The sequence below is a fragment of the Alnus glutinosa genome, chromosome 14, assembly GCF_958979055.1.
Source record: "Alnus glutinosa chromosome 14, dhAlnGlut1.1, whole genome shotgun sequence".
NCBI classification, from domain to species: domain Eukaryota; kingdom Viridiplantae; phylum Streptophyta; class Magnoliopsida; order Fagales; family Betulaceae; genus Alnus; species Alnus glutinosa.
In genome coordinates, this window is record NC_084899.1 from 15506284 (window position 1) to 15521148 (window position 14865).

Consider the following 14865-nt stretch of genomic DNA (forward strand, 5'->3'; position numbering starts at 1 on the left):
AATTGCAACGAATAAGTGACCAATGCTTCTTATTGATTTACCTGTTACAAACATTATTAGGCACACAACCCAACAAAACCCAAAAACAAGTACCATAGAATGAATAAGAACATAAATTAACCAATCAAATTTCTACCTTTTTGTTTTCAAATGCGAAGCTACTCCTAATTAGATTAACATTAAAGGGATATAGAAATATATTAGATTGTCACAATAGCCTAACAAACAAACCTTTATGATTTTTTGGGTTAATTTATACCGTCACAATAACCAATCAAATTGTAACTATAATCTCTAATATTAGTACATGGACTTTTAATTTAAACGCTCTCCCCTCTCTCCTGAAAAAAAAGAAAAAAGAAAAACCATCTGATGTGAACCCCGTCAAGAATAACGAGACCCAACAACGAAAGGGAACCCAAGACCGTTCTAAGGACAGATTCGAATGGAAAAACCTCGACCCGTTGTTTATGACAAACAAGAACCTCGGTATAAGGAAGACGCCACAAACGGTGGTGAAAATTCCGTTTGATAAGTCGAGATGAACGCCACGGGAAATCCCGATAAGTTCGAGTAGTTCTTCAAAGAACCAAAGAGAATAAAATCTCACAAGTTTTATGAATCATCAATGTCTCCTCGATTACATGGTAGGTACACCTATTTATACAAGAAAATTACTTGCGGAGAAAATAGTTCTAATCCTAATAAGTAAACAAATCAATTCCTAGCAAGGAAAGAAAATAAAGTCCAAATCAATTCCTAGCAAGGAAAGAAAATAAATAAAGATCTTAGGTAGGTAAAGAAAATAAGTCTTGCAATCCGATCCTTCTAAATTAACGAACAATCTCAGCAGTTCTTAGCCTTGACCGGATCCTTCTAGAACTTGAATCAAGGTGACAATTCTTTGTTGCCCACGTGGATCATGCTCAATGGGCCTCCCCGAATTTGCTTGAGCCCATAACTCTTGGATGAGTCCGTTGAGCACATCCTTGAACTTCTTTGCTCGTGCTCTCGTAACCCGCCCAATTGGTACTTGAACGAGATCCTTCAAAGCGGTGCCTTGATCTCCATCATTCCCCTCCTCTTGAAAAGGATTTGCCCTCAAATCATCACCTACATCAAAAGGACTCAAATCAGTAACATTAAAAATGGTACTGACATTGTACTCACCAGGTAAATCTAGCTTGTAAGCGTTGTCATTGATACGCTCGAGGACTTGAAAAGGGCCATCTCCTCTTGGGAGCAATTTGGAACGTCTTTTCACCGGGAATCTTTCTTTTCTCATATACAGCCAAACCCAATCTCCGGGTTCAAAAACCAGGTTGCGACGTCCCTTGTTGGCTTGTGTGGCATATTGTTCCGTTCTTCGCTCAATGTTGAGTCTTGCTTTCTCTTGTTCTTCTCCCCACCAAAATCCAACGTTTTTCTTGATCACTTCGGTAAGCGGTGAGGCTAAGCTACTGAAGTCCTTCACGAACCACCAGTAGAAACTAGTAAGTCCATGAAAACCACGAACATTACCTACACTTGTGGGGCTCGGCCAATCTTGGACCACGTACCTTCTCCTCATCAACCTGTATACCTTGTGCACTAACAACAAATCCCAAAAATACAAGCTTATCGGTGTAAAAAGTGCACTTCTTTAAATTAGCAAACAACTTTTCTTTCCTTAGCACATCTAAAACGGATTTTAAATGTACTACATGATCGTCTATGTTCTTGCTATAAATGAGTATATCATCAAAATAGACAACAACAAATCTGCCTATAAATGCACGCAAAACATGGTTCATAAGTCTCATAAAGGTGCTCGGAGCATTAGTCAAACCAAAAGGCATAACTAACCATTCATACAAACCATATTTTGTTTTAAAGGCAGTTTTCCATTCATCTCCTTCTTTTATCCTAATTTGATGATAACCACTTTTTAAATCAATCTTAGAAAATATGCAAGAACCATGCAGCTCATCTAACATATCATCTAAGCGTGGGATAGGATGACGATACTTTACCGTATGTTGTTGATGGCTTGGCAATCAACGCACATTCTCCACGTCCCATCCTTCTTAGGTACAAGTAAGACCGGAACCGCACATGGGCTCATGCTCTCCCTCACGTGCCCTTTCTCCAACAATTCACTTACCTGCCGTTGAAGCTCCTTTGTCTCCTCGGGATTGCTCCTATAAGCTGGTCGGTTTGGGATGGTTACACCAGGAACTAAATCAATTTGATGTTCAATCCCTCGGATTGGAGGTAACCCATGTGGTGTTTCCTCGGGGAAGACATCCTCGTACTCCTTGTCTTTAACGTAGCACCTTGTGTGAAAGATGTTCTCCCGCTGTACTTCATCAACTCCTTTTGCTTGCAAGCTCAATGCTCTTCTCGCCACCAATGTCAATGCGTCAGGGGCTAAATACTCCTCATCGGAAACATCCTCCAATGGCGGCATGTTGTCGGTGTCGGAATCTTCATTATCGGTCACAATTTCTCCATTGGCTTGCAACACCATGGCTTGCTTGTTTGGACATTGACTTGCTATGTGGCCCCTGCCTTGACATCTAAAACACTTAATATCACGATTCCTAGAGGTAGAGGCTTCGGTTTTACCTTGAGGAACGTGGCTGGTGGTCACGGACTTGGGCTCGGGTTTGGGCGTTTGTGACTTGTCCAGCGGCTTGGCTTGACTCAATTTCCAAGAGGTAGAACTAGAGTTATGGCCTGCACGTGTCCCACTCCCTCTCTTGAGTTGTTGTTCCACTTTGATAGCCATATGCACCATATCTTCCAATTCCACATAATGCTGCATCTCTACCTTATCATGGATCTCCCGGTTTAAGCCAAGTAAAAATCTAGCCATTTTAGCCTCCCGATCTTCCTCTACATTAGCGCGGATCATAGCAATCTCCATCTCCTTGTAGTAATCCTCTACGCTTTGACTCCCTTGTCTAAGACCTTGTAGCCTTTTGTACAACTCTCGGTAGTAGTAACTTGGAACGAACCGTTTTCTCATCACAACTTTCATCTCCTCCCATGTGTCTATTGGGCGTTCTCTATTCCGCCTCCTGTTTATCACAAGCTGATCCCACCAAGTAATAGCATATTCAGAAAATTCAATCACAGCTAATTTTACTTTCTTTGTCTCGGAGTAGTTGTGACAATCAAACACGAATTCCATCTTCTTCTCCCATTCAAGATATGCCTCAGGATCAGATCTACCTTGAAAGGACGGAATCTTCATCTTAATACCACCCAAGTTGTTATCTTCACGATTCCTAGCTTCTCTAAATCTTCCTCCAGGTCTCCTATTGTTAACAATGGAACCCCGATCTTCTTCTTCATCAAAACCAGACCCATAACGCTCTTCATCCTCCTCCCTCGGTGGAACTCTTTCCCTTTTACGAAAATTACGACCGTTTTGTGGTTGCTCCTCACGTCTATTCTCCATCTGATCTATCCGTTCGTGAACCTGCTCCATCTCCATCTTCATCACTCGCCTCATCTCACTCATCATGGCCTCCATAAACATTTTCGGATCGGCCAATTTTGTATCACCTTCGACAATGCTCTTACCACTATCGTGAGACATGATTGCTGCAAAACAAAGGTTAGAAAGAAAAAAAAGATCCTCACGAATCACTCCCTTACGTGTTTACACTCAAGAAGGTGGATCACTCTCCACTCGTGTTTCACTCAAAATAATATGGCTTTTACCCTCTGATGTTCTCACCACTCTTGCCTTTTTCCACTCGATAATTCTCTCTTAGTTCTTTTGAAACTAAACAAACAACTCAAAATTTCCAGCAACAATTCACCCAGAACTACTCAAGGAATTTCAGATTTGAACACAAGGAATATGGAAATTTTCAGAGAAGCACAGAATAATGAATTTTTTTTTTTTTTTTTTTTTTTTTTTTTTTTTTTTTTTTTTTTTTTTCTAGTCACAAGCAGCAATAATAATTGTAATTGCCAAAAACGATTGATCAGATTTCAACAAGCACATGAAACTATACAAAGGACAATTGAAAGCGACATGTAATTCAAAGATGGAAGTTGCAGATATGGAAAGAAAATCCAAATCTTGAAATTATTGATCTGAAAATTAAAGCAAAGATTCGCGTAATCAATTAAGAATGGAATTCAAATCTGAAAATTTCAAATCTGAAAAATTAAAGCAAAGATTCGCGAAAATCACAAATCTGAATTTTGACACGATTTTTTTTTTGTTTTTTTGATGATTAGCAACTGGCTTTTAAGAATAATGAAATAAAATTTCAAAATAGTGATGTGAAGGGATATGCAAACCTGAACTAGAAACTGAGCTGTGATACCAAATGATGTGAACCCCGTCAAGAATAACGAGACCCAACAACGAAAGGGAACCCAAGACCGTTCTAAGGACAGATTCGAATGGAAAAACCTCGACCCGTTGTTTATGACAAACAAGAACCTCGGTATAAGGAAGACGCCACAAACGGTGGTGAAAATTCCGTTTGATAAGTCGAGATGAACGCCACGGGAAATCCCGATAAGTTCGAGTAGTTCTTCAAAGAACCAAAGAGAATAAAACCTCACAAGTTTTATGAATCATCAATGTCTCCTCGATTACATGGTAGGTACACCTATTTATACAAGAAAATTACTTGCGGAGAAAGTAGTTCTAATCCTAATAAGTAAACAAATCAATTCCTAGCAAGGAAAGAAAATAAAGTCCAAATCAATTCCTAGCAAGGAAAGAAAATATATAAAGATCTTAGGTAGGTAAAGAAAATAAGTCTTGCAATCCGATCCTTCTAAATTAACGAACAATCTCAGCAGTTCTTAGCCTTGACCGGATCCTTCTAGAACTTGAATCAAGGTGACAATTCTTTGTTGCCCACGTGGATCATGCTCAATGGGCCTCCCCGAATTTGCTTGAGCCCATAACTCTTGGATGAGTCCGTTGAGCACATCCTTGAACTTCTTTGCTCGTGCTCTCGTAACCCGCCCAATTGGTACTTGAACGAGATCCTTCAAAGCGGTGCCTTGATCTCCATCACCATCTCGTCTCTAGCTGCCTTATCTTTTTTTCTTTTTTCTTTTTTTGACATGTCCATACAAGAGGGGTGAAGGGGGATTTGATCTAGCTACCTTATCTCACTTGGACATTTAGGAATCTGTCAAGTGTTTTGATTATAGGAACTAAATTGTTATTTTGGTTTACCTTGATAACCTCCGAATTATTTTTATACCGCAAGGAGCGATTTGTAATTTAGGCCAATTACAGGGATTGACTTTGCATTTATCCAGAAAAAAACAATTTTTTTTTCTTTTCTTTTCTTTTTTTTGTTGTATTAATCCACCCCCTTGGTTTTTTTTTTTTTAAAAAAAAAAATAGTTTTTTTTATTAATTTTTTATTTTAGTTTTTAAGAGAATAAGAGTATCGTCAAAAAAAAAAAAAAAAAAGTAGCTTTTTGGCACACCATATTAGTTTGATGGGTTACTTTAACACAGTTGAAAATTCATTGGGCTATTTTAAAATTGGCTGTTTTAAAATTGGCTGTTAATTGAAGAGGTTTTTTTTTTTATATTTTTCCCTTATATATATATATATATATAAAGGAAATTTGGATGTGGTTATTAACCGTATCGGCATACCATAAAACTGCTATCTGTATCTGCATATACAGATAATGGGTTTTGCTAACCGTATCCACCCACATTTTCATCCCTTATCGGAGGAGGGGTCATTTTTGGTACTATGTAAAGCAACACGGTTGGATACTTTGCTTTGTTCATTTACTATTGCAAACTACACCGTATCTTTTCTATTTGAGATTGTTGAGAATTTTAAGTATAGCTAGCTGGCTAAGTAAAGGTTCCTTACAATATTACCCGTCAAGTCTCAACATGTATAGAGATTTTGTTTGCAGCTTATATATCATAATAGATAATCACGTTTAGTTGTAACTACCTAATTGTAAAATTGCTAAAATAATTTTGTGATTTCTCATTCAAATATGAAAGATCTGTTAAGATACATATATTATAAGCAAAAGATTTATTTTAGTCTAATTTTAAAGAAATTTAGATTGAAAATTGTTGATTATGAAGTAAATTACTTTTCGTTATTTTCTCTAAATTAAAATCTAAAAATGAAAATGAACATTTTAAATGCGCGGGTTATAAGCTAGTTAATCATAATGGAAGAGTTTTGGTATCTTCTGAATGTTCTGCTTCCATTGTAAGAGGTTGGTGACAGCCAACAGATTTTATAAAAGACGACCAAAATTCAATTCACAAAAGATAATCAAGCACGTCCATGCTAACTGGAATTCGATAAAAGGGACACAAAAATTGATCAAATCTCAATGCCATCCAAATTCCATACGGATTACAAGTTTCAACCGGAAAAAAAATTTCACTGGATATGAAAATTGAATAAATTACACATGATACAATCATATTCTGGTTTCCAATAGTTTTTTCTAACACAACTTTATGATGAATATAGAAGAATCACAACTTTGTGAAGACATGCTAGCAAATAGCAGAGACTAGAAAGGAACAGCGGGCTGCCTTTCAATGCTGAATCTTGTCCATGGTTTTATCTGAAGAATATATCGGTTTCAGACGGAAACGAAAGATGTAAAGAACCACAACTAGCTGAACGCATCGGATCACTAACCAAGGCAAAATACGTCGCAGTCGCAATCGCAATCGCAATCTCACCCAGCAAACATGGTCTCGATCTGTACCTATTTCATGTCCAGTCCTTTCCACTGGAGTCACTCTGTACAGTGTGTGCTCCCCAATGATGGTTAGGATGGCTATGTATCTCCTCCAACCAAGCTAAATTGCCCACAGGCCCAGCAGTCTCATATTACATGAGATCGAGGGGAAAAAAAGAATAGTGAAAAAGAATAACCCTGATGAGGTAAAATGTGCCTGCGAATCATCTCCCGACACAATTACAAATTCCTCACACCAAGAAAGAAAGAAAAAAAGAAAAAAAAAAACAGGCCAAAAACTGCCTCTAATAATCCTTTTTGCATCCAAGAAAACGCTCAAGCCATCCCACAACGAACCAAATGTCCTCACATCACACAGTGACATGCAATTTAATCGACATGCCTAAACTGGGCTGGCTTTGTCAAATGGAAAGAACCATGTAACTGATAAGATTTCCTTTTCACAATATTCCATTCAAAACCTTCTGATAATAATCATACTGCCGTGTCCGCCATGCATCTAAGCTGCTGCTTATTAGGGATAGCACCAAGGACACACATTGCTGCAAGAAAGCAATAGATAGCAATGTGAAACCATGCACTGAAATGATGTACAGTAGAGAGAGGTTAGGAGATAAACATCAAACCTCTTCCGTTAAACTTAAATGGAATCGTTTTCTTAGGTTCTGTATTGTCCGTGGACCACCTTTAAAGCAAGGGAAACCAGAGTCCTGATCCAAACATAAAAGAATAGCACCTTTAGTCAACCAGGTATCATCCAAGCAGACACTGATAACTATTTATGTACTTCCTCTATCTTATCACCAGAATGACCACACTATCACGCACCCACCCATCCACATACACACACCTTTGTATTTAAAGCATAATCCAAAGTTGGTTAAAAAGTTAGTTAAAGGCTTTCCAATTTGAGGTGGCCTTCCAATTAGTATTAAACGGTCATCTCAAGACACATATTGGTTGTCACATAAAGATGATGTCCCCTTGCATTATAGGCAAATTTTATCGAAATATAATCCAGGTGTTATTAATAAAACTTCTAGTCACACAGGTGAAGATTTCATCCCCAAACCCTACACTATGACGATTATAAAGTCAAAAAGAGAGTACCCTTCTTCTGCAGGCATAAAATCACTGAAGAACATCACCATTTTTCAGATCAAATGGAGCTCAGCATGATAGTTATGAATCACTGCAATGGTCTCAGCCATCTGAGGCTGTCTCAGACAACCTTCAAACCATCTAAGGTTAACAAATTGGCTGAGTCATATAAGGTTGTCCAAGACAACATTAGATGGCCAAATTGAGTTCAAACCAGACACGGATGACAGCATGGTGAAAACAGAGGCCAGGTCAAAGAAGAGATTTAAACTGACCATCCATACAACTACCAGACCCCACCAGAGGACTACATTTTATTAAATACAAGTCCTTGGGCCCAGAAATCACAGAAAACAAAGTTTATACAGCAAAAGTAGTAGATGATATGGTTTTACCTGCAACATTTCAACAAGAAGAATAATGCGCTCAGCATGCTTACGACATGTAAGAAAGCCTTGAATGCATAAAACCTGAATTTTTTGAAGGGCAAAGAGCATAAGTGAAATTTAACCCTAAGAATATGGTAAGTTTATTCAAAGCCTTCAAAAAGTCCAAAAAGAAAAAAAAAGGAAAAAAGAAAGAGATTTTTTATCAGGACCTTAAAATAATCAAAGAACTCGCTTGGAACTCCCTCAGCATCAGAATCCATGACCTAGAATGATCACAATATTCCATCACTTTAGAGTTGAAAGCTAAATTTATAAAAAAAATAAAATAAAATAAAAATCAAGATGCTAAACAGTTAGCTCGACAAAGATCGTTCCAATTAACATAACAAAAAAAAAAAAAAAAAAACTGAAAGAATGTGAGCCTCACAACATCGCTTCCTTACTTCAAGAAGTTCGCGGGTTAATTTGAAAGGTGCACTCTCAAAATTGACGCCACCAGGTGAATTGGAGAGCATGAAGCCAAAATCAATATGTATGATATGACCTTCTTCATCCAATAAGAGATTCCCATTGTGCCGATCCTTCACCTGATGAGAAGCAGGCACAAAACAAACCACTTAATCGGGCATGTGCTGTAGAAGTTGCTTCACTGTGCCAAACCAACTATATTTTCAACCAATACACATTTCAATCTGTTTATGGATACACTTCTGTATGTCCTTTTTTTATCCAAAGAATCAAGGGTTATGTGACCAGTTGACTGCCAGAGTCAAGTGCAGCGTATGTAAAAGCAATGTATTGTTACAGATGCTGATGCTGACTCTCAAGATGCAGGCTACTTCTTACAAGAGACGAATTCTTTAATCTACCATTGGTAATTCACTAACATTCAAAGAAGCATAACTCACTAGTCTAGCTATAAGAACAGATGAGCGGATTGTGTACTAAAAAAATATTGAAGAAACTTTTCAGAACAATGAACAGAAAAACATTCAACCAAAAAACTCAAAACATGACAGACATGACATATTCGAAAGGATCAATTATGTCTAACTATTGGTACAAATTGCCCAAGCATTTTCTTCATTCAAGGAGTGGTGTGATTGCAATGCGTGAAAATTTACAGAAAATCCACTGCTTCTCAGTTATGAAGACCAGAAGAATTTTTCTTTATGTATTCTAAATCTCTTTCCTCACCCACATTTTACTGGAGAACCTAATTGAATATGCTGGTTTAGGAGTGAGAAGCCTGAAAAATTAATAGACATAGAGCATCCTACTTTATTGCCTTTTCTGTATCAGAGTATCCAACTCTCTCTCTCTCAGTAAAAGTTTTACATGAGAAGAGTCTAGAAAGGGAGAATATAGCCCTAGTATACAAGAAGTATACAAGAGAAACATATAAAAGAAAGAGAAAATATGGATAAGGGTAAATAGACAAAAGATTAATCACAAAAATCCAACACATCAAACATATCAAAAACATTATCGAAGAACTGCAAATAAAATACCCCTAGTTGATCAGTGCCCTTTTACTGAAGCCTCTTGAAATTTCGAGGTCCAATTATAGACAGAATAGTTTGCAATGAAAACCAACCATGCTATGTTGCATTTATAGAAGAACTGCAAATGAACTGTTTTTAACTCTCTTCTGTAACAAAAAAGGTCAATACCCCAAAATGGTCCTCCCAAGCAGAACCCTAAGCCAAAACCAATATTACCACCCAACCTAGCCTAATACAACTCCTTGACAAAGTACAAGTATTTCACTTCCTCATTTCTTTCTTCCCTTTTGTTTCAGTAGTAGTAAAAATGTACTCGATAAATACACAGGATGAATGAGTATATAACAATCAAAGATTAAAAAGAGCAATAAAATCCAAGAATCACAGCATATGATGGCCAAAGCACACATTCCATATACAAAGAACCTAAAAACTGGATTTAAGTAAGTCTCCATTTAACCCTACGGCATTAAAAGTATGGTTGTCTTCTCCCCCCATAGTATCCACATAAAAGCATGAGGAACTGCCCCCACCAAATCAAACCCTTCTCTTGGTGATCAAATCTTCCTTTCCAACGCTCAAAAACTTTGCAGTCGAAGGCATCACCCCATGCAACCTACATAGAGATTAAGACTAGAAACCACAACCTCTCTTGTCACTTAACAATGTAGAAGTAGAGTATAATAAACTAAAAGTAGATCAACTAACTCCAGCTCCCAATCTTGCAAAGGTCTCACAAATCTAATATTCCAATGACATGCTCCTCTCGATATTCGAAATTGTGAGGCTACTGAACATTCCTTATGCACAGCTCTCAAAAAAACGTCTGCACTATACTTCAACACAACATCACAACACCAACTGCCATACCAGGAATGAAACTCACTACCATCCCCTATTTTGAACCACATAAGTTGAGAGAAAGGCTCCCACCTTCTCTGTAGCCCACTTATCCAAAATTTTACCATATCTCGCGACTATAATTCACAGCCAAAAACAGGTTCCTCTCTGATTCCAAAAACAGGTTCCTCTCTGAAATACCATAACCATTTCCCTAGCAATGCTTGCTTAAAAAGCTTTCAATTTACAAACATCTAAACCACCCACATTAGCAGGGGAGCACATCACAATCCCATCCAACAGATGATACTAGAATTCACTCCCAGTATCTCCTCATAAAAAATCCCATTGTATTTTGCCCACTTATTAGCCCTGAGATAGCGCTATTGAAAAGAGAAATCAAACATGTAGAAATACTAGACAAGTGTTTTTTTAACAATGTAACTCTCCTACCCTTAAACAAATACAACTTTTTTTCCAGCTTGTTGATCTCTTCTCCATAAAAGAACCTCATAACCCTTGATGTATAATATATTCACCATGCTCATCTTAGTGAGTTTTGATTGATTGATATATATATAGCATTTACAATATATAAGATTAACTACAACTCTTACCTCTTCTATGTTTTCATATTGAAGTATAACTCTTCCTCATCTATACATTAAGTTTGAGTTAGATTACAATGTCTTCCTATCTCTATCGCTTCATGCTCTTATCTCTTATCTCTTTATCACTAGACTCACGTATAGGATGAGAGGTGTCTTGAGTGATTGAGTCATTTGATGATAAGTCATGTGCATTAATACCCTCCCGCAAGGTCAACGGGGGAGATCAGATGTTGAGCTTGAAACATAACCTTTGAAACCGAGTGGAGACAAGAGGTTTAGTTAGAACATCCACTAATTGGTCCGAGCTGGGAATGAAGAGAATTTCCAATGATCTATCAACAACACGATCTCTAACGAAATGGAAGTCGATTTCCACATGTTTTGTGTGTGCATGAAATAAAGGATTTACTGACATGTTTGTAGCCCCAATGTTGTCACACCATAGTTTAGGTGGAGATGGGAGAGAGATACAGAGTTCATGAGGAAGAGCTTGAATCCAAAGGAGTTCAGCAACAGTGTTGGCAACCGCTTTATATTTTGCTTCCGTATAGGAGTGTGAGACGGCGGGTTGCTTCCTAGAGCTCCATGAAATCAAGATTGAGCCAAGGAAGACACAATAGGCTCCTGTGGAGTGTCAAACATCTGGGCAGCCTGCCCAATCTGCATCCGAGTAGGCTTGGAGGCTAGTGGATTGCATTCGATGAAGGAGAGCCCATGAGACACAATGTGCTTTAGGTAGCGAAGAATCATTTTTACAGCTTGCCAGTGTAGTTTAGTTGGTCTATGCATGAACTGGCACACATGGTTAACAGCAAAACCCAAGTCTAGGCGTGTCAGTGCGAGGTATTGTAAGGATCCAACAGTGCTGCGATAGAGAAGGATCTTCTATTGGATCATCGGTGAAAGCCAACAGAACAGAGAGGGCTGCCATGGGGGACGTGATAGGCTTGGCTTCCAGCATGTTGGTTTTCTTCAATAAGTCCAAAATATACCTGTATTGGAAGAGAAGGCCAGACTCGACTGAGAGGACTTCAACCCCAAGAAAATGGTGAAGGGCACCCAAATCTATAACTGCGAAATCAACACTGAGGAGCTGAAGCAGTTCAGTAATTGCAGCAGGGGCAGAGACTGTGATAATTATGTCATTGACATATATGAGGAGATACATAGTGACAAAGTTGTGGTAAATAAACAACGATGAATTTGCCTTGGAGCCCGTGAATTCAAGCTGAAGTAGTTTTTCACTGAGTCTAGAAAACTAGACGCGACTGGCCTGTTTTAAACCGTAGAGAGCTTTGTGGAGCTTGCAGACATGATGTGGATAGCTTGGATGAATGAATCCGGATGGTTGAATCAAGTATACATCTTTGAAGAGGAAGCCATGAAGAAGGCATTCTGAATGTCTATTTGTTTTAGAGACCAACATGTAGAGTAAGCAATAGATAGCACAGTTCTTATAGTCGTAGATTTAACAACCGGGCTATAGGTCTCACCATAGTCAACTCCAGCTTGTTGATGACAACCCTTGGCGACGAGCCGTGCCTTGTGGCTTTCAATGGACCCATCGGCCTTTCTTTTAAGTTTAAAAACTCATTTGCAGCCCACGACTTTCTTGGCTGCCATTGGTGGAACAAGAGACCAAGTATGGTTTTGGAGCAAGGTGTTGAACTCCACTTGCATTGCATTACGACATTCAGTGATGGTGACTACATTCGAGAAACATGTAGACTCCACAAAGGGCTAATGTAGTTATGGATAGTAATGTGCGAGGCACAGGGTATCTTATTGTGCCATCCGTGAGTTTCCGTTGTTGAACAATGTGATTCTAAGCCCTTGTGTGCATAGGATGAGTGCGAGGAGGAGCATGAGTATTGGAGTGAGAATGAGTCACACTTGGTTCCGCAGAAGATGAATGGGAAAAAGTAAGTGATGGAGTTATATTTGATGCTGCAGGAGGAGTAGGAATCTGTGTTGGAATATGGAGAGATGGAATAAAGGGAGCAGGTTGGGCAGCATAGGACTCAGTGAGTGATGTAGTGGTGAAGGGAAACATAGTTTCATGAAACACCACATCTCGTGAGATATACATGTGGCCAGACTCAGTGTGATAGCACTTGTAACCTTTGTGGTTTGGACTGTAGCCGAGGAAAACACATTGTTTGGAATGGAGAGAGAATTTATGAGTTATAGGGGTGAAGATTAGGGAAGCATGCACACCCAAAGATTTTAAGGAAAGTGTAGTCAGGAGTGCGGTTAAAAAGTTTTTGAAAATGAGACTTATTTTTCAGCAATGGAGTGGACAACCTATTGATGAGGTAGCAAGAAGTGAGACACGCCTCATCTCAAAAGGTTTTGGGAAGATGACTGTCAACTAGAAGAGCCAACGTGGTATCAATAAGATGACGGTGTTTTCTTTTAGCGCATCCTTGTTGATGCATGTGAGGACATGAAATGCAATGGATGATGCCAATGGATTGAAAATAGGTATGTAGGTTGCGATATTTGCCACCCCAATCTGTTTGCACACTTTTAATCTTTGAGTTTAATAAGCGTTCCACCATGGCTTGAAATTTGAGAAACATGGGCATAACATCAGATTTAGATTGGATGGGAAAGACCCATGTAAAACGACTGAAAGCATATATGAAGGACACATAATAACGATTTCCATAGATAGAAAGAGTTGGGGAAGGATCTCATACATCTAAAAAAATTAAATCTGAAGGGTTACATATGCTTGAAGTAGAAACTGAATGTCCTTTGGCCTGAGAGCAGGCAGTGCAAGGATTTGATGCCTTATTAGGGACGACTGGAAGATGAAAATGAGATAAGACTTTGTTGACTGTTTGAAGAGCAGGATGACCTAAGCACTTGCGCCAATGATCGTTAGAGGTTCGCTCACCTACAAGGGCTAGTTTTATTGAAGAGGAAGAACTAGGCGAAAGATGGAGTTGGTAGAGTCCATCCTTAATTGGGCCTTGATGGAGTGGGATCCCGGTTTGACAGTCCCTAATCACAAAATAAGATGAATGAAATTCAAAAAACACAGAGTTACAAGAGCAAATTTACGAACTAAGAGAAGATTTTTGCAAATTAAAGGAACATGAAGGAGTTGTTTAATGAGATATTAACGACGAGTAAGAGTGAGAGATGCAGAACCAATGTGACTTATAGGCAAATCTGTTCCATCTCCTACACAGATCTGATCCTGACCATGGTAGTCCTCAGAAGAGAGATTGAGATGCTGGAGCTCACTAGTAACGTGATGAGTTACTCCGGTATCGGGGTACCAATTGTCTTTAGCAGGCAGGACAGGAGAAGAGTAATAAGCCAGTGGACTGTGCTGAGATTCAGATGGAGATGCCAATTCTTGCCGTTGATAGCATCCGAGGGCAGTGTGGCCTAGCTTGCCACAAATCAGACATGTAGGTCGTGATGAAGAGGCAGTGTCATTGGAGAAGTAGGAGCCACGCCCTCGGTTGATGGAGGAAGAACCATGACCACGGTAGTTGTCGTCCACCATAGGAAGATGATGAGCCACGACCACGGTAACCTCAACCTCTAGACATGGGAGACCGAGAAGAGATATTAGCAGAGGGTTGGGCAAGATCAATGGATGGGAGCTGCTGTTCAATACGCATCTCATGAACAAGAAGATGTCCATAAAGCTCATTGATGGATAAAGGATCC

The 14865-nt window shown here is 38.9% G+C and overlaps 1 protein-coding gene across 1 annotated transcript in view; it reads right to left on the reverse strand.

The window, feature by feature from the left end:
- Window positions 1–6312: 6312 nt before the first annotated feature.
- Window positions 6313–14865, reverse strand: part of LOC133856580 (phosphatidylinositol 4-kinase beta 1-like) — a 41436-nt gene continuing 32883 nt past the window's right edge. Inside the window, exons 12-16 of the mRNA XM_062291638.1 lie at window positions 8663–8806; window positions 8429–8482; window positions 8226–8300; window positions 7356–7439; window positions 6313–7271 (exon numbers count right to left, since the gene is read on the reverse strand). Of these exons, the coding sequence (XP_062147622.1) occupies window positions 7170–7271; window positions 7356–7439; window positions 8226–8300; window positions 8429–8482; window positions 8663–8806 (459 nt within the window). The 3' untranslated portion in view covers window positions 6313–7169. The remainder of the gene's footprint in view (window positions 7272–7355; window positions 7440–8225; window positions 8301–8428; window positions 8483–8662; window positions 8807–14865) is intronic.